The sequence below is a fragment of the Sphaeramia orbicularis genome, chromosome 12, assembly GCF_902148855.1.
Source record: "Sphaeramia orbicularis chromosome 12, fSphaOr1.1, whole genome shotgun sequence".
Classification (NCBI taxonomy): Eukaryota; Metazoa; Chordata; class Actinopteri; order Kurtiformes; family Apogonidae; genus Sphaeramia; species Sphaeramia orbicularis.
In genome coordinates, this window is record NC_043968.1 from 18187255 (window position 1) to 18208219 (window position 20965).

The following is a 20965-nucleotide window of genomic DNA, read 5'->3' on the forward strand; positions in this document are numbered from 1 at the left end:
AGCAGCAGCAGCAGCAGCAGCAGCAGCAGGTAGCTGTTTAGGAAATGGAAATAATTCAGCACTTTACAGCTAAAGAACCAGATATTTTGTTCAGGAGTTGAATGGAGCCTGAAACAAAATAAAAATGTGCCACTGCACTCATATAACCTGTACTCATGTTTTGCCAGAAGCAGCAGTTACACCCTCCTAGACAGGGACACATGATCAGGTAGCTGAGACTAATGAAATGAACCGCCACACAGTGAACCTGGGGATTCACTGCTTCGTGTATCATAGCTATGTACAGCTCAGAGTTTATGTTTCTGCTGTACTAACTGCTTTGCCTCTCTGTGTTATAGATGTTCGCAGGAGATGTTGGTTTTTCAGTATTTTTATATACTAAACATCTGTGTTGTTGCATTTGCATGATATGGCAAAAGATCTTTGTGGTTTACACACACTCCAATTCTGAAAACACGGTAAATGCAAATTGAAGACACTGTTTTTTTGTCTCACTCTTGACAATCAAAAGCATGGCTGCTGAAATTCATTGTCATTTCAGTTTTATAATTTAGTCATTTTGTACACAGTCATTTTGCTCTTTTATAACAGAATGAGCCTGAAAGGTTTCTTATATTCTACAAGATTTATCAGTTATATTTGTTTCACATGTGTCAGTATTATTAGTTTCTTGTCAATGTTGACATTTAATCATACTTATATTTAAACCTTGGTGGCTGTATTAGTAAAATAGTAATATCTTTGCACTATTGTTTTGTAAAGAATGTCAATAGACTCTAAACTTGTTTATAGCATGGTTTCCTCTCTGTTCTTTAGACAATTTTCCTTGTACTTCACCTTTAGTTGTTTTTGTTTGTTTTTTTTTTATTTGGCACATTTCTGTTGTCAGTAATATTTTAACACTTAAATGCATTAATATTAAAAACCCTTGCTTTCTTACATTGCTGTTCTTCCATGCATTTCCCTGTGTAATTCACAAATATTTAAATACATCATGCTTGAAAATAAAAGCAAAGAAACCTGAATTACAGAGCCATTGGACATTTTCTTGGCAGGTAGAAGTTACAGTAGTTTAAGGGGGTGAATTAGAGGAAAAGATCATCTGTGTGTGTCTGTCTGCAAAATATCAAGGTCAAATGGGTCAGTGATATCGGACCCTCAGTGGCGGTCTCCACCAAAGCCCTTCATTGGTTTCTCACTGCTTTTTCCTAACTTATCATTGGCCTCTACATTTTAATCCCACATGAGGAGGCGGAGCCCCCCGACAGAGGACAGTGAAAAGCTCTTTAACCACAGACCTTCAGCAAGAAGGCAAACAGCTTTTCCACAGGTACTGTACCTCTTCTTTTCTCTCTCATACAGCTTCTATGAGTCTAATCTGCTAAAACACACAATGCTCAGACTGATTATCTGATATCTGTCTTCTGCATGTTTCAATAGTTACTTCTATTTAAAGGATGTTAAGACAGAATGTTAAGATATTTAGGAAGAAATGTGGCATGAGTTCCTCAAAGATTCACAAGAAACCATAAATCGCTGTTAATTTGAGTTAAAATGTTTGCTGTATTTATGCAAAACTACTTTGTACTTGCTCTGAATAATTTTATTTACAAATTCTTGAGTGTTAAGACTGTGCTCTTACATCCTGCACATATGCTCGGAGTTAAAAGGTCAGGGGACTGGGAGGCTCATCCCAGGTCTGTAGTGGTTTTGGTTTAATCCTGACTGTAAGACCACATGATCCACAGTGTCAGTTTGCACTAGAGGCTTGTAGTTTTTGCATTTACAATCTTTCTCTGGCACAAACCTTCATACATGACTTTTAATCCACATGTTTTTTTTTTCCTATTTATAATTGCTTACCTGACTTCCTCCCTGTTCCATCCCTCTGACACGCCTGGCGTCACGAGGGTCTGGTCCTGTGACAGTTCAGAATGTCACTGGGTTGTCAGCCAGAGATGGTTCTTGGCACTGGATCCTGGCAGTACATGTGCCTTCCTGATGATCTATAAATATCATCATTGACCCAAACTACTAGTGTACTGTGCTTGACCTCCACAGACTGAAAGGAAAGTCACCAGATGGAATAAATCATGTAGGCGAGGAAGAAATAATGTCATTTACAGGAGAAGGGGAAGAATCTCAGCAGTACAGGGGGGCGGGGGGGCGGCGATCAGCCATCTTTCAGCTCTGACCAGGATTAACAGGAGTAATGATGTCCTTACAGCTTTCTCTATATTAAGACACAGACATGGAGACTGCTCGCCCTCTGTGAAGGACAAGCTAGAACTTAAGTGACTACATCAAGTACAAACTGATCAGACAAAAGTGATATATTTCCAATTAATTGATTTACATTACAAACTAGAATTTATCCCTAAATCTCAGCATTGTCTCGAGTCCTGTCAGTATTTTTGTATGTGTATTTTATATTTTGTATGTGTGTCTGGGTAATTGTTCGGTACTGAACTATTAGTAAAAAGAGGATACCTGCCATTCTGTAGGCGGAAGATACTGTGATAATGCTAAGAGGCTAAGAGCATCTGCCATAACCCTCCTACTCTAAGCTTGTTACTGTGTTGAACATGACCTGTGTGTGAGTGTGGGAGAGGGTCAACACAATACAAGACATGAGGCAGCACATTTCATTTCATCTATAAATGCGTTACCGTGGGTGCTTGCTTTGTATTACTTTCAAGTTGATAATGTGGACTTCAATTTCTTGCCCCCTTCTTTCTAGTTCGTTTGCTACAGGCAGAGAATTTACCCAAAAAGCAGAAAGATGGCAAGCTCCTTCACCCGTCTGATTTCAACACGCAACACGGCTGTCCTGTTGGCCAGTTTGGGTGCAGGAACGGTGGCAACTGGTTTCCTGTTGAGTGAAAATGGCTCTCTGGCTGCTGAGGCAAAAAAGAAACTGTATCCTCCAAGGTATGTATGAAAAGGTCACATGGAGATTTAAAGAGTTTGATTAACCCTCTCATGCAAAGTGGTCACTACACTGGACAGTTCTTCTCCAGCTGTTCTCTTGTATATTCATGGGTTTTGATGTTTTAGTTCCATATCAGCCAACACAGTGGACACTTATGCACCATCCCATACACTGACATTCAGACCATTACTGTAACTGTGCTGTTCTAGATAAACCTGATCTGCACTAACATTTTTGAGTGTAAATCAATTGTTTTTTGTAAGACAAAAAGTTTTTTTTTTTTTTTTTGGCATATTATCTGCATGAAGTGAGTAATAACTAGCATTAGATTATGTTAAAATGTGAGAAAACATCAGATTAGCAGCATTAAAAATGTTTTTATTTCATTGTTTTTATCTCACTTTCTGATATTGGGTTTTCAACACATGTTTCTTTACTTCAAAAATTAAATGCATGGACATTTTTGTAACTACATGAAAAAACTCAATCGCATTTTTTTTTTTTCCCATGCCTAAGGAGGAATAAAAACACTCAAGAAAAAAATCTTGACAAAGGTTCTCATAATTCATGCATGAAAGGGTTAAAAGGTACATCTACTGTGTGTAATGTAGGTCCTGGATGGCATTGATAGTTCAGGAGCGTTCTATAATTATCTGCCTTAACAACAAAGAAACTGACTATGTGCTTAACACCACAAGCACATTTTAGAACAATGACTGCTCTGTTTCCACAACAGTGACATCAATAGAAAGACAGAGAATAATTAGGAAAGTATTTATAGATCTGTGAAAAGTAAACTAAAGCGTGTGTCATAAAGAACAAAAATGTCACCTTGTGGTTTGCCTTAGTGAGAGAGTGAACTTGTGAAAGAGCTGAGGAGGTCACAGCAGCGACACTGGCAACATCTTCTGCTGATCACTGACACTCTCAGGTTTCATCTGCGTTACCTTTGACTCACTCTCGCTCTCACACACTTTCCGTTCGACACTTTTCTGCTTGCTTATGCGATTAACAACTTGCTACACAGACAGTACAAGTTTTATGCTCTATTTTAACACACATTCACACAAATTCTTTACAACAGTCATAACAAAAGTGTCCAAAGGAAGTTACATCACATTTGTAAAGTGTTTTTAATGTGATTTCAGCTGGTCATGTGATCTGATTTGACATCTAGCCAGTGGATTAAAATGTGTGTAGTGCAGAACCAGCAAAAAAATACTGTTTAATACTATTTAATTTGTGTATGAAGTATCTTTTAGATCTTTGTTTTGGTTTTACAGTATATTCACTTCAGTTATAAAGTTCCATCTAGAATATGCTATCTGACAAGATGGCACACAGGGTGGGGAAGCAAAATTTACAATATTTTGAGGCAGGGATTGAAAGACAGTGTATGACCAGTTAGTTTCTTGAAAGTCATGAGAATTTATTTGCCACAAGAAAATTTACATAATAGAAAATGTTTTTATTCTATGTGTCCCTCTTTCTCAATAACTGCCTTCACATGCTTCCTGAAACTTGCGCAAGTGTTCCTCAAATATTCGGGTGACAACTTCTCCCATTCTTCTTTAATAGTATCTTCCAGACTTTCTCGTAATAGTTTTGCTCATAGTCATTCTCTTCTTTACATTATAAACAGTCTTTATGGACACTCCAACTATTTTGAAATCTCCTTTGGTGTGACGAGTGCATTCAGCAAATCACACACTCTTTGACGTTTGCTTTCCTGATTACTCATATGGGCAAAAGTTTCTGAAAAGGTATGGATAATAGTGTTAGGTATGATTATGACATCAATATATGTTTGGTTTCAAAACAATTGACGTAGTGCCTGCTGAGAAAAAACAACTAAATATTCATTGTAAATTTTTCTTCCCCACCCTGTATCTCTACAACAAAGGCCTAACTTTGTTGTAACGTCACATGAAGGAGAGAAAAATCAAGGATGAGCTCCATTTTCTTTTCCAAAATGTAACTGGTTTGTCCTCAGCTCAGGTTCCACTCCTCCACCAAGATTCATGAAAATCAGTGCAGTAGTTTCATAATCAAACCTCATTCATTAGGAAGCCAAATACATGACAAATACTGTCTGCTTTATGGTTTCACAAAATAATAATTAAAAAAAAAAGACCTGGAGACTTGACTTAAACTTGAGGGAGGGACTGCACTGCAAAAATCAAAGTCTTGCCAAATGCATTTTTCTCATTTCTAGTCAAAATATCTCATCACACTAAAAATAAGATATACTCACCTAAAGAGTAACTTTAATTCAATTTTCAATTCAACTTTATTTGTATAGCCCAATATCACAACAAGGTTATCTCAAAGGGCTTTACAGAGTCAGTTAGAGTAAACAACAGTCAAATGAACAGCAAGAAGATGAGTAGTGTCCAGGGCATCCCCCGTCCTTAGACCCTCCTTCTCGGCAAGGAAAAACTCAAAACCCAGTGGGAAAAGGGAGAAACCTCGGGGAGAACCACAGTGAAGGAGAGATCCACTCCCATGGGCGGACAGGCTATAGATGCACCAGGACTGATGGACGTCCATTTCATATTTCATATCTCACTTTAAGTGAGATATAAGAACTTATTTTTAGACAATAGACCTTGAAAATCTTACTTCAAGAAATCTTACCAAGATAATTTTCACTTTTTCCATTGATGTTTTTTTTTGTTTTGTTTTTTTTTTTGTTTGTTTTTTTTCTTAATTCAAGGTTTTTGGGTTTGTTTGTTTTTTTTGCTTAATTCATGCAAAAAAAAAAATTTATATCTGCCAATGGAACAAATGAATATTATCTTAGTAAGATTTCTTGAAATAAGATTTTCAAGATCTATTGTCTAAAAATAAGTTCTTACATCTCACTTACAAGTTACTCTTTAGGTGATTATGTCTTATTTTAAGTGTGATGACATATTTTGACTAGAAATGAGAAAAATACACTTGGTAAAATTTTGATTTTTGCAGTGTGGCAGAGATCCACAGTATGAATATTTTTGTACCTGTATCTGGTCTCACTGTAAAAACAAAAATACGTAAAACACTGTTGGCAAGGCTGTCATCATGAAAACACTGGGATTCTGGCATCATTCACAAAAATGAAAATACTATTGACTTGTAGTTTGGTTGATTTCTCCTTTGACTTAGTTGGACTTTTACCAAAGATTCAGTACGTTCTTTCCATGTCCTCCGTCCTGTTCTCTATTAGCTCGGACTTCCCTGATCTGAGGAAACACAACAACTGCATGGCCTCGGCTCTGACTCCAGCCATTTATGCTAAACTGAGGGACAAGCTCACACCTAACAACTGGACGCTGGACCAGTGCATCCAAACTGGAGTGGACAACCCCGGACACCCTTTCATCAAGACGGTGGGATGTGTTGCTGGGGATGAGGAGAGCTATGAGGTAAAAAAAGATGCCCAAGTGGGAATTTTCCGTCTGGTTGTTTGATTATATCTGCTCATGTCTGGTCTGGTGTTTAATTTGTGTTTCCACTGTCCCCTTCAGGTGTTTGCAGACCTCTTTGACCCTGTCATCGTAGACAGGCACAACGGCTACAACCCAAAAACCATGAAACACCCAACTGACCTGGATGCTTCCAAGGTGCTCTGCTGAAAAACAGTGGTGGGCTGTGCATTTGGTACCTGGGCCTTCAGTGGAGACTTACTCCAACTTAATCCACCTCTTAATACCACTACTATGACATCACAATTATAGAAATTATCAATACTATACAAAAAAACACAAAATAACAAGGTGTGGCATTACAGAGAGTGAGACATTTGGGGTATTGAGAGAGAATACCATTATTACTAAAGCAAGAAACCCACTTAAGACAACTCCAGACCGCTACACCACAACCACAGCTGTACCATGTACGTCATCTGGAGCAGTTCACAGTCAATATTTATCTAATAACATGACAAAAACATAAAACATTTAAATAAAGAAGATCATAGCCTACTCACCAGGGATGCTCATTACTTATATACAAAATCCATCCTCCTTACTTTGCACAGGAAAACTTCACTGACTCTGTCATAGAGGTCATGTACTGTGTGTGTCTCAGTTCCATCAGTAAGTTCTTTTTTATCTCTATGGAGGCCAAAGCTGAGAGTCTCCTCTGTCCAGTCATATTCCTGACATAAGTTTCTGTTCTCTAGAGCAGGGGTCACTAACCCTGGTTCTGGAGATCTACTCTCCTGCATGTTTTAGATGTGTCCCTCTTCCAACACACCTGATTCAAATGATAAGTCTATCATCAAGCTCTGCAGAAGCCTCATAACGACCGTCAGGTGTGCTGGAAGAGGGACACATCTAAAACATGCAGGATAGTAAATCTTGAGGACCAGGGTTGGTGACCCCAACGTCCTCTCAACCAGCTAGCTTTCATCGAAGTTGGCTGACCTCTACTTATGATGCCCAGCTTTTCTGGAAAAATCTGCCTTGAAAATGGATATTTAAGTATGTCAGAGACCAAATAATTTTCCTCTCCTCTGTCAGTCTTTGTGTATTACCAGTTCAGTTGAATTCAGTTAAATTAACTTTATTGACATGATTACAAAAAATATTGCCAAAGCCACATCAGGTACTAGTTTTGCTCTTACCATCCAATCAGAGGAAGGATAAATGCTGACGACATAGAGGGCCAGCTAACTGGCCCTGTGAGGTGAAACTGAAATCTGACTGGTTCAACAGTCCCAATCCAATACAGTTTAATTTAAATTGGCTCACATTACTGATTCTGAAGGCCCTGGGCAGATTAGATTAACCTTGGCAACACATAGAGATTGAAATCTGATTGGACAAAATACCTTACATCCACATAAAGGTAGTGGCAGCAGTGCAGCCAAGAGAAACACTAAGAAATGAAGAGAATAGTCTATTGGGAATAAATTGATACTATTTCAAGGAATAAATATTAGAATTCAGGTTGTAAATGTAGGTCAGTGTTTCTGATGATGTTTAGGTCAGCAGAGAAGGCCTTTATGGCTCTGATGGCCCACCACTGCTTAAAAGTCACACCATTATTATGTAAAATTCCTCCTTCTCTTTCTTCCTGTGCTATCTTGTCACCTCTGTTTCCTCTCTTTCCTGCCTCTTCAGATAACCAATGGCATGTTTGATGAGAACTACGTGTTGTCCTCCCGTGTGAGAACTGGCCGCAGTATTCGCGGGCTGAGCCTCCCTCCGGCCTGCTCCAGGGCTGAGCGCCGTGAGGTGGAGCGGGTGGTTGTCACGGCTCTGGCCGGTTTGAAGGACGACCTGGCCGGACGCTACTACAGCCTGGGAGACATGACGGAGAAAGAGCAGCAGCAGCTCATCGATGTAAGTCACTAAGATCCTGAGAAAATGGAAAATGCACCATCCTTAGGCCTTAATTTATTCACCCACATCACATTCCTTAGGTTGTGAAAGATTTAGGAGATTATAATTGCATAAATAGATTGACATATTCATAATTGTATTCTTTTGACAATACAATCACCTGGAACTTTAAGTCATGTGTTTTCTTCACCGTACACTGGTTGCTTTTCCATTTACCCTCAAACTGCACGAATATAACTTAAAAATTAAAAATTTGTCTAATGGGAAAATGACAGTTTCGCCAAAACTCTTGTTTTTTGCTGAAAAGTTTTTGCACTTGCAAGAGGTGTTTTTTCAGGTGTAGCAAAATTAGTATGTCGTACAAAAGTGCAATGGAAAGACCTTTTTGCGAACTACAGTCACGTGAACAAAAAAAACAAAAAAAACGCATGTCGGTGGATGTTACAAGTGAAAAGGGGTTTTCAAACAAACATGACACAGTATGTGTGGACACAATAAGGAAACTGAACTATTTTTTACTTTAGTCAGAGAAAGAGGATAGAAAAGTAACGAGCATTCTAGATTCAAAACAACAGATAATAATGTTTGTCACCATGTTTATGGAATGACTTCTCATGACATCTCTAATAAATGAACAAATCATGGCATTTGTGATTTAATGGAAAAACCGATATTACGTACTTCTGTTTTTTCAACATTTAGTAAATATCAGTAAAGTTTTGCATATGTCCAATGGAAAAGTGGCTACTGAGGAGTTTACAGTGGGTCAACAGATTTGTTCTCTGTGTTTAATGGTGACTGACATTACGCCTCTTACTGCATAAACTAAATTAGAATTATATGAAAAAATTATTATTTGTGTAGTTGGTGTCAAGCAGATTCTAAAGACTGACAATTTGAACATAGCACATATGATAGCTACAAGCTGCCCCCATAGGTCACAGTGAGGTGTGGAATATTCAGTTGCACTCTGTAACTTCACCACTAGATGCCACCAAATCCTACAGAGTGAACCTTCTAAAGAACCAACACAGAATTTAGAGGAAAAAAATGTTTGCCAGATACCTGTGATCAATATTTGGTGTAAATTGAAAATTCAGAGGTGAATTTAGGGAATGGCATAACTTCAACATTTGGGAATCCATCAAAATATTACACCAAAATATTACATCAGTTTACATTATAGGAATTATAGTTCTTAGAGGCGTTTATTAACTCAAATTGGACTAAAACATCTGATGATCTTGGAGACCTCTCTGTCAAACTAGTGTGTTGATCATTATACAGACCATGCAGTAGGTGAGGTACAGTCAGAGGTGTAGATTATGTAAAATCAAACCGTCTCTGACCTTCCTGCTCTGACCCACTCATGCTGCCCGTCATCAGGATCACTTCCTGTTTGACAAACCTGTGTCTCCATTGCTCACGTCGGCCTTCATGGCCCGTGACTGGCCTGATGCGAGGGGGATCTGGTAAGGCCAATGCACTTCACTGTTATCCCATCCCCAAACCAAAATGAACGAGCCAAGAAAATACCATTTTCTCCCGTTATTTTCATGTTGAAAGTAGAATATATTCCACCCACAGCTTCCCCTGTTTTACTGTCTTGGTGAAATCCTCTTTATTTTCTACATGTACCTTTCATCAATAGGAATGAAGCATCTCCAGGGAAGTAGCAGTTCCTTCTGTTTTAACATCCTCCCTCAATGTGTCTTTTGCCTCCCATCACCCACCCCACCTTTAGGACCACTTCTTATTTGACAAGCCTGTGTCACCATTGTTGACATGTGCCTTTATGGCCCGAGACTGGCCAGACGCCAGGGGCATCTGGTAGGGTCCACAGTGTTCTCTGCTGCATGTCTGCTGTGTGGACAGTTCACCATCACTAACTTTCACCCCCTAATGTGTGTCAGTGATATCAAACATATAGTTAACCCATAAAGACCCAGTGCTACTTTTATGGCAGTTCGTAAATGAATTTTTTTTTTCTCTGTTTAACCTTTCTTAAGTGACTTATCACCATTTATTATAATGTTGTCTTCTGTATTTTGTGCTTTTTCAATGAAAATCAGGTATTTTCCCATATTTAATTTACTGATCATGTGAAGGTCCATAAAAGATCAGATTAAAGTTGAATGTTTTTAACATATCAGAAACACAGAAAAATGAAGAAAACGTGACTTTCAACAAAATATATCATTAACTAAACATAAAACAATTGTGTCCATCCACTGTCATCGATCAAACTCCATGGGTTTTACTGGTGAATCAATGTTGCAGAAGATGACAGTGTTTCCACGTTCACTATGGAGCCTCTGAACGTCCAAATGGGTCATATCTGATGACCATGAAAAGATGACAAACTGCATTTTACATCAATTATTTACATGTATTGATAGGATTAGTGGATCAACAGGTATTCAACAGTTTAGATCAGTAGACAGTTTTTGTCAAAAGTGGCTTTTTGGGTCTTTATGGGTTAATATTAAAACAGTGTTAAATGAAGCCCATGCAAAGTCGTTGCTTGTGTGCCGTACTTTTGATAACATCTTATGGTCCGTATTGCCTCTTGAAAAGTGCATGTTCGTTAGACTAAAGCTTCACTGATGATAAACAGCATGAAATCTCGTCCTTCATGAGTGTGAGTCATCATGGTAGTGATGGGAGGGTTTTATCTGAAGAGCTCTTTATTTAGTTCTTCCAGCTGTCTCTCCTCAGGCACAACAATGAGAAGACCTTCCTGATCTGGGTTAATGAGGAGGACCACACCAGAGTCATCTCCATGGAAAAGGGAGGCAACATGAAGAGGGTGTTTGAGAGGTTCTGCAGAGGACTCAAGCAGGTAGAGTGGAAATGAAAATGCAAATCACCATAATGCAGAAACAGAAACAGTTTCATCATATCTAGATATTCCAATCACTGCTGATTAAATAACACACGCCTGGAACTATTTATACTGAAAAAATCATTTTATTTAAAATTGACACTTTTTTGGCGAAGAAATATACATCATATATGTGACTTGCAATCTAATGGTGTGTGATATCACAGGTGGAGCATTTGATCCAGGAGAGAGGCTGGGAATTCATGTGGAATGAACATCTAGGATACATCCTCACATGTCCCTCAAACCTGGGCACTGGGCTGAGAGCAGGCGTACATGTCCGCCTGCCAAACCTGAGCAAGGTAATACACACATTCACACACCGGCTATACCAACAACACAATAATAAATTAAAAGGAGCGAATACACCATAGATACAGTGTAAGACATGTTGATAAGATGCACTAAATGCACTAATCCTGTGCTTAAATACAATTTTGACAAACCTGTAGCTGAGTATTATTTTTTTTTATTTGGCTATTTCAGCCAAATTTACACGTACCTCCATTACATTTCAAAGGTAAATAATGCACTCACCACACCCTACATTTATTTGACAGGTGCTGTTACTTATTACTTCATACGTAGAAAAACATATGCTAGGATGCAGTACTCAATTCCTCCACCCAATAGTGTACAAAGCATCTAAAAACACCTGGATACTGACAAACTACAACATTAAAATCATTAGCCTCATAGCATAATTGGAAAAGTCATATTTTTGGCCAAATAGTGAAATCTGCATGACTCTACTCTCCTAACACTGTTGCTTCATTTTATAATAAAAAAAATTAAATTAAATTAAAATAAATAAATAAATACAAAAAAAAACCAAGAAATTAAATAAATAAATAATATAGTGCTCGTTCTTCTGCACTTTTACAAAGTGTTTTATTTTATCATTTTGAATTCAGGACTTTTACTCCTTTGGAATTTTTTACACCATACAATAGATATGTTTACTTAAGCAAAGGATTTGAATACTTCATTCACCTCAGGAAAATGTACAATGTTGCCCATAAAGTTGGAAAAAAATCTTTTTACCCCTTAAAATGATTGTGACAATGTGACTTATTCTTGATAGATAAAGTATATCTGGGATTCAGTGTGTAATCACTGGACCTGGTCAAAGGTGATTACTGATGTAGTGTAATTAGAGGTAACCTAGATTGTGGACTTTTAATTATCTGCAGACACTTTTACTTGTTATTGCAGAAATTTGAACAGGCGCATCAGTTCCAGGGTTTTAGTTTGTATTTAACATGGAACTGATCCAATATCCAATATTCTGTTATTCTAACTTTATGGGTAACAGTGTATTTCAGTAACAATGCAAAAATCCCATTAATATAAATACATACATCCAACGAATCACTTGGAATTCTGCATATAGATAAATCCAGATGTAGATGTTTTTCTAATTGATTGAATCAGCTTCTGCTTTGAGATACTTTTAAGGAACATTGTTGATTTTACTTCAATTTTAAATTATTAATGGTGTTTTATACAGATGTTCTTAGTTAAGAGTTTTATGTATAGCTTTAGAATTGACTTCTATTGTGTTTGATGTATATTTTTAATGTGGATGTATAGCTGTGATTTGTATTTTGTATAACTTCTGCTGCTGCTGTCTTGGCCATGACAAATTTGAAAAAGAGATTTTTAATCTCAGTGAGCTTTTTTCCCTGGTTAAATAAAGGTTAAATTAAAAAAATGTTCCCTACTTATATTCTCTAAGATAAGCTGCATTTAACCATTTCCTGGCCTAGTCTCCATATTAAACAGTGTGATATTGTATGAATACTCTTAAACAGGGGTGTCCAATCCTGGTCCTCGAGGGCTGGTATCCTGCATACTTTACATGTATCCCTCTTCCAACACCTAATGCAAAGGATAAGCCTATTATCAACTCTGCAGAAGCCTGACAACAACCATCAGGTGTGCTGGAAGACGGAAATATCTAAAACATGCAGGATACCAGCCCTTGAGGACCAGGATTAGACCCCCTGCTCTTAAAGGTACCTTGAATGAAATGACGTTTCCTGACACGTCAAACTGTTCCTTTCATCTACTGATATGACTTTTAGGATGCCCGTTTCTCCAAAATCCTTGACAACCTGAGACTGCAGAAGAGAGGTACAGGTGGAGTGGACACAGCTGCCATAGGAGACACTTTTGACATCTCCAACAACGACCGTCTGGGCAAATCTGAGGTGAGGATCGCAGTGTTTTGCTGACTGACAAAGAGCGGTCTACATGAACCTGCTGGAAGTGGTGAATGTGTTATATGTGTGTGTTTAGGTGGAACTGGTCCAGCTTCTGATCGACGGTGTGAACTACCTGATCGACTGTGAGAAGAGGCTGGAGAAGGGACAAGATATCAAAGTCCCAGCTCCCATTGCTCAGTTTAAAAAGTAAAAGGCTGGCCTTGACAGCAGGATGGCAGCTCTCGACTCCATGTTCCCTCCCAGTCTGAGTCTATGGGAAAGCACAGAACTCAGTCTGGTCTCCACTATGGAGGAGGTGCTTTCCTTATGCCTCCTACATGGAATACAAATCTTTAGAGTAGTCTACGGAAATAAGAACTCTACCTCATGTTAAGGTCTTCACTGTAACCATGACTTCATTAAAGTCAACAGTATTATAATAGTATTTAGTTGGGTCTTCTCTTCATTCCTCTGCTTCTTTTTCTTCTTGTTCATGTTATTTCACCCTCAAGTTTAGCATTTACAACTAACATTTAAGATTTTATATGGAATGAGATAATTTATGAGGTTTTTTTTTTTTTTTTTTTTTTTTTTTTTTAATACATATAGAAATATTGTTACTTACAGAACAAGTGGGACTGTTTGCTTCAGGTGCATCTTACAGTAGTGGAATACTGTGGAAATGTTTTCCTATGATTTAGTTCAAACTGAAATGGTCACATATTTTAGATATATTTCTACACATGAAGTTACATATTTCAAGTTTTTAATCATTACAGATCACAGCTCATGAAAATCTAAAATCCAGTATCTGAAAATATTACAATCTTTCAAAAGATTAATTTAAATAGGGATTCATGATAAAGAAATGTCAAACTTCAGAAAAATATTTCCATGGAAATGGCTTTGCTGAGGCCACTTTGCTTAGATAGTGGCCGTCACCTCATCTGTATTGTTGGGTCTGGTGTCTCTTGTCTTCCTCTTGACAAAACCACATAGATTCTCCATTGGGTTCAGGTCAGATGAGTTGGTCAGCCAATCAGAAAACCAGTTCTGTGTAGTTCTGGTGCTGTAGGGCCAAGTCGTGCTGGAAATCAACATTTCCATAAAGGTGACATGCTCTATAATCTCTGGGTGGATTGATGTGTTGGCCCTGGACTTGATAAAACACACTGGACCAACACCAGCAGATGACATGACACCCCAAATCTTCACTGACTGTGGAGACTTCACTCTGGACGTCAATGGTCCTGAGTCTCTCTGGTGGTCCAGCTCTTTTTCTCTTAAAATCCAGGAAGGATTCATCTGATGTTGTCTCTGGTTCAGGAGTGGTTTGACACTAAGAATGTATCCATTCCCTGGATTCGTGTGTGTGTGTGGTGGCTCTTGATGTCTGGGTCTCAGTCCACTCTTTGTGAAGTTCCACTTTCATCTTCAGTTTTCTCAAAGCTGGGCTCATCCCTGTCACTTGCATGCTTCTGACTACACTTCCAGTTAACATTTCATGGATATGTTTTGATACAGGACTCTATGAACAGCCCTTTCAGCAGTGATCTTCTGGGTCTTACCATCCATGTGAAGACCTTAACCATCAAGTCTGCAGTCTTCCCTATGGTTGTTAGTGTGTGCTGAACTCATGGTATTTAGTGATTTACTCAAACTTTAAATGAAGCGCTCCAATATTTCAACACATTATTTCTCAATTTTTTGAGCCGTAGGTTGTAATTATTAAAATTAAAAACCCTTGAAACATTGTAGTTTGCAAATAATGAGTCTAGAAAATATACAATTTTAATTTTCTAATATTACTAAGATTCAAAAGAATGTGTCTATGAATGACATTTTTCAACAATTACTTAAAAGGTTTCTATGAGTATACAGTGTGATGTTCTGCTGAAAATAGATAAGCTTTTTATCATGCAATATTTTGCTCCTGTGCTGGATGTTACAAAACAAAATAATATTCAATGAAGAAAATAAAAAGACTAATCAATTATGAATTGCAACTTTTAACCAACAGGTATAGATACAAATACTGAATGATAAAATCAGTATATATATTGAACTAAAAATTAAATATAAGGTCCATATGCTTACCATTGTTTAAAGTACACTGTAAAATAAATGTAAGTAGGCTAACACTGGATGACAAACACTACAGTCCAGGCCCAAACTGTATTCTGAATCTGTCAGTTTGAAAAATATAGTATACATGAAAACTGTTTCCACATTAACAAGGTCATGTCTTCCACCTATACCTAAACAGACTATCAGATTTATCTTGTACTTGTTACAGCCAACTGCCTGATCATATGTGATGTTAGCCTTCAGAGAACATTAATTGGATAGTAGTAAGTTTATTGACCAAAAAAGCTGATGACAAGAATACTGCAGGAAAATAATCAGTCAGTGCTTTAGAAATTGTGTCGATATTGTGCAACATTAGCATGTAATCATAATCAGGAGTGATTGTTATTTGTAGTTTTAAGGTTCTCTTATGTCAGTAGACCTGAATCACAGTTTGTATCTGACAATGAGACAATTTTCCACCTTTATTGAAAAAAAAACCAAACAAACAAAAAACTATTTAATGCTCACTGACAGTATACGCATTCCTGGGAGACCAAGGAGGTGAAAACACTTTAATTATAAGGGATGGTTTTTTCCCCCTCAACATTTCAAAATATAAAAACACTTCAAATGACACATGGATTTTGTAGCATTTTCATAAATTTCTTTGTCTCTTTAAATTTTTTTCCATCTATAATTTTGCATCACTAATAAACTTTAATTTTCATGGACTGCAACAGTTAACGTCACATGGTACAGTGTATCATGGGGGGGGGGGGGGAGCAGAAGGAAACGAAAGGATATCAACAACAGCTTGAGAAGCTGTCAACTTTTTGGAAAAAAAAAAGCTTAACATATGTAAACAAATTTTCATGGGCTCATTATTATGAGAAAACTTATAGCAATTAATTAAGCAAAACATTTCTTTTAATATTTCAGTCATTGAAATTTCCAGAATACCGTCTGACAATCTTGTGAAGTTTTCTGAACAGAAATCAGTAGAAAGAAGTTATTAACAACCAAAAGGTGACACCTAGAGACAATGTTCTGTCTATTCATCCAAAAGTCTTGCTTTATGTTTGTTTGTTTGAAAATGTGAAACTGAAACAAAAGCCCCCATTACAGAGTGGTAGGTGCACAAGAACAGGGCGTCTTCGTGTAGTTTAGGGGTAAGAAGAGACAGTCAGGGTGGGCTCTTTGGACAAGAAACTGAAAAGAGACCAACAGCCGTATGAGCGTGTGTGTGTGTGTGTGTGTGTGTGTGTGTGTGCGCGTCAGTGTTGTGTTGCTAGTCCAGAGGCCGCTTTTCGCTGTGTTTTTTTGTAAATTCCTCAGCATTCTTCAGAAACTTTGCGCGGTCTTTAGTGTATTCTTCTGCCAGGTCTACCCTCAGTGAGTGGTCAGGCTGAGGGAGGTTCACCAAGTTGATGAGATTCTGAATCACTGGAGGAAAAAGAAAACAAAACTGTTTATGATAATATAAAAAGTCCCTGTTTTCATTGTCTTAGAACCTTGAGGCTATTCCAAAACTTTAGAGAACAAACAGCAGAAGCTATCACAGTGACAGAACATGCATTGCTTAACTCCTGTCACATAATTACAGATCTCATATGGCTAATGTGGCTACCTAGTGTAAAAAGCAAGTACTTTTTCAAGGTTTAACTCTACAGATAGCTGCTGCTACTACAATGTGGAGAGTAACAAAACAGAACAGGGTGAGTGTTTGTAAAACTTTGTATATTATATATGATCCCACCTTGGCTGGTTTTTGTGGCTGGCTTCCAGTTCTCAACACTTATAATGGGCAGGCAGACCTGGCCTTTCTCATCAATGTTAGGATGGTAGATTTTTGTCTTGAAAATGATTTTAGGGGGCTTGAAAGGGTACTCTGCAGGGTAGATAATCTCAATCCGAAATGCTCCTTTGTCATATGGAGGACTATCCTTGAGAAAACAAAAACAAAAGTAGTTGTGTTAAGGATTATTTAAACAAGTGCTTATTTTATTTTTCATTAAAGCAGAGACTGAATACTTACAGGAACAATGAGCCCTTGCCAGTTCAGCATATTTGCTTCATCCACTAGGATGTTGCGGAAATGTTTTAATCCGCTGTTACGTATGTCCTCAAGCTCCTGAAACAAAATACAGGGAATATTAAGAAGCTGTGTAATTATGTAGGTGTGACCTAGCTGTGTCATGTGACTGGGATGGACAATGTTCCATCCAACAGTTAGCCTAACAATTATATCACTTTGACTCCAAAGAGTCACATCCACTTTCCACCACCCATTCAAAAAGGTACACAGATCTTATTTTCAGTTTTCACATACACTGTAGGAATTCAATAATATTAAATAAAAACTGTAATAATACTGCCAGATTATTCTTTTGTTTAATATTGTTATATTAAAATGTCACTATCTTACATTTGTTGAAGAAGTACAGACGACATCACATTTTGCCACCAAAACAGAACAACTGTCAGCCTGTGCAAAAAGCTATAATGTCCTCTGCTGCTTTAGGGAGCTTTGGCAAGGTTTAAGCACAGCTTCAGAGTGGAAACAAAAAAAAAATCATAACTCAAGGGCATTGGTCATGCAAGTTTAAGGACAACAATCTGAGTTTCTGTATTGCTGGAGATGTATGGGCTGATTTTGTGAGGCTTAAACTCATACTGTAATAAAGTCAACATCTTGTGGCTGGTGATGTTTTATGTCAAAACACAAAACTAGACTGATATACTTTAATTCAACTGACCTGAACAAAAGTATAAATACAAAGTTACAAGCAATTATTTGGCTTTTTTGTTTAAAAAAAAAAAAGTTGAAAAAGAGTATGACAGATTATATTTTTGGAAGGACTTAATGATACACTGTTGTTATGGGTAGTAAATATGAACTGGCAATCACATCTTGGAAGTACTAGGCCCTGTTCTAAGAAACATGCAACTCTGATCTCTTACTTACTCAGCCCTGAAATGTGTTTTCAGTTCCAGAATAAGTAATCAAAGTTATTAATCCATTATCAATGGAGCTAAGAGATAATTATTCACTATGGCAATGGGTTGACAAAAGGCAGAGCTGCCATGTTAATTCAAATGAGGTAGAAGTATGAGCAGAAACATATGCATGTGTTTGTGGACAATACACACATTTATTTAAAAAAAAGTGCAACTGTAAAGAAGAAAAAGCTTTTCCTAGTTAAAAATTATTCAACATAATTAAAAAAAATATATAGCTAATATATGTTTAAATAATGACTTATTTAATGTAATTTAATGCTGTTCAATCAATCACACTTTACCACAGGTTTCCATAATGGGTTGACTTAATTTTGTGATCAGAAAAAATTCAAATGCAGGATCCATCATAAAGTTATGTTACAGCTTATGATAAGATCAAAATGTCAGATGCATGACGCCTGGTGGACATTGAATGTAAGAGCTGCAACATGTACTAATATTCACATCATGTTGGTAGAACATTAGATAATTGTCCTTCAATGTGACTCTGCACATTATGACAGGGATGATTCATTGATCACGGTACATGAAGACAGTGTTTTTTTTGTTTTTTTGTTTTTTTAATGTATTATTATATTATTTAAACAGACTGACAGTGTATTTGTTGAACAGTCATGCCAAGCTCAAAGCTCTCTGAACGTGTACAAAAAAATCCACTCGTTTGAAATAACTTACATGGGCTTATTTCATTCAGCTCTGAGTGTAAATCTGTTAAGTGTAAAGCGTAACTGTAACGGCTAGAGGTAACTCAAATGAATCAACATAACACATGATATAATTTCACAATGATAAAATACAAGTAATTTGATAGTTGTTGTTACACTCTCTGATCCAACAGCATGTTTTCCATCAGCAAAAGTTTGAGTCCAGAACCAAAGTGACCACTGGAATAATTCACATCTACTTCACTGTCCAAGAGCAGACACTGAAAACTGGAGAATCAGCTATCTCTGAACACAACAGCACAAAATAAATTAACTCTGAGTGTATACACCAAACCTGATGTTACTCAGAACTAAGCTCAAGTAGGTTCAAATATGACTGATGCAGATATGGAAATGTGCTCAGTTGTGGGTGGTCTTCCAGATCCAGATTGTTCATGTTATCAGATAACGTCATGTAGAGTGAGAGTATGACGTATTCTTTTAGCTGCCAATATTTCCGAGACAATGATAAACCATGGGATCTGTGAGGTAGGAAGCCATCTGATATGAGGTGCATTATTAAATAGCTATGTAGGTTGCAGTCATAATAATAGTTGTGTCTAAAAATGGTGTGTGAGCTGTTTCTTGTGTTTGCTAACAGCAGGTAGTGCATCTGTACAAGCTGCCCTACTTCCTGTTCACGGACACTTCACCGACACTCACTGTAAAACAGGTTTGTAAGGGGAATTTCGGCAGTAAGGTAATTCATTTATGTTATCGAGTGGAAAATTCCCGAACGCGTTTGGTTTCGATTTCTGGTGGTGATGGAACAAATCAAAAGCAAAACCTGTTGTGTCACCACAATGGGCCGGAGTCTACTGCACTCGAATCAAAGATGAATACAATAAAATAACGGGTAAAAGCTTTTCTTCACGTGATTAAAACCAAAATCGTCCTCTGTGTGTGGTCTCACATGACAACATTAATATTTAGATTATGATACAGCCTAGCTTAAGCTTGACGTCACGTCCCAACCCGAAAGTCTCCATGTTTTCAGCTCCTGCTTCAGACGGCGACAGCGTTTTTTAAAAAACAGCTACCGTATTTTAGCTAAGAAGCCGGGCCATGTCCGATAAGCTTCCCCCTTTCAAATGAACATATTGTCCTCACTCGAGGTGTTTCTGACAGTTTTTTGTGGCTGCTGAATCACGCCTCTGTGCTCAGGTTGTGGCGTCTCAAACTACTACCAACTATACACCGTTAGCATAACTAGTACCAAAGCTAACGCCTGTCGGACGTCATTATCCTCTGGTTTGTCGGCCCCATAAACGCTAAAACAGCTAACACTAACCACATTTCCTCCTCCTAGCTCTACTTATAAACCCCATATAAGTTATCTGAAAGCTCTTGAAGTGACTCGAATAAAATATTTTCCGAAATTTTACCTTGCATAGTCTCCTAGTCGCAGTCATTGTGGTGCCGTCACTTGCCTTCTTCTTCTGCTTCTCCTTCTTCCTGTTTCTTTCCTTTTCGTCTGCGACTCTTCTTTTAGTTTAGATTTAAGTCGTGGAGTATTTTACCTCCCCCTGCTGGTTTGGAATGCGTCCGCCTCCACTGGAAAACGAATGATTTATTTTTTCCTCTGCAAAGAATTACCATCCAAGTTATAACCAACTAAATCTGTCATTAAAATGGAGGATGTCAAATATACAGACATACACATGTGTATTGCGTTTTATTTCAAATACTAAATATGTCAAAGACACCCTGAAGGCCGAAAACTGCTCAGAAATGATAATACAGTTATCATAAACAGAAGTAGAACATGCAACAGTGCAATCAACCAATCAAACCTGAGTTAATAACAGGAACTACAG

At 37.6% G+C, this 20965-nt stretch overlaps 2 protein-coding genes across 3 annotated transcripts; one reads left to right on the forward strand and one right to left on the reverse strand.

Annotated features, from left to right (window-relative positions):
• The first annotated feature begins 20 nt into the window (after window positions 1-20).
• Window positions 21-13798, forward strand: ckmt2a (creatine kinase, mitochondrial 2a (sarcomeric)). 2 transcript variants are annotated; one of them, XM_030148321.1, is made up of 10 exons: window positions 21-1330; window positions 2741-2931; window positions 6141-6339; window positions 6442-6537; window positions 8041-8262; window positions 9649-9734; window positions 10981-11104; window positions 11314-11448; window positions 13234-13359; window positions 13448-13798. In XM_030148321.1, exons 1-10 carry the CDS (start codon window positions 1244-1246, stop codon window positions 13562-13564), a joined length of 1383 nt encoding a protein of 460 aa, XP_030004181.1. In that variant the 5' UTR covers window positions 21-1243; the 3' UTR covers window positions 13565-13798. The 2 variants fall into 2 exon arrangements, with proteins under 2 accessions (XP_030004181.1, XP_030004180.1); XM_030148320.1 differs by lacking the exon at window positions 9649-9734 and adding an exon at window positions 10007-10092.
• Window positions 13799-15690: 1892 nt separating this feature from the next.
• On the reverse strand, window positions 15691-20655 carry LOC115430514 (ubiquitin-conjugating enzyme E2 L3-like). Its single transcript, XM_030150577.1, has 4 exons — window positions 20534-20655; window positions 17459-17554; window positions 17180-17366; window positions 15691-16866 (listed from the first exon to the last, which is right to left on the reverse strand). Exons 1-4 carry the CDS (start codon window positions 20558-20560, stop codon window positions 16712-16714), a joined length of 465 nt encoding a protein of 154 aa, XP_030006437.1. The 5' UTR covers window positions 20561-20655; the 3' UTR covers window positions 15691-16711.
• Window positions 20656-20965: the final 310 nt, after the last annotated feature.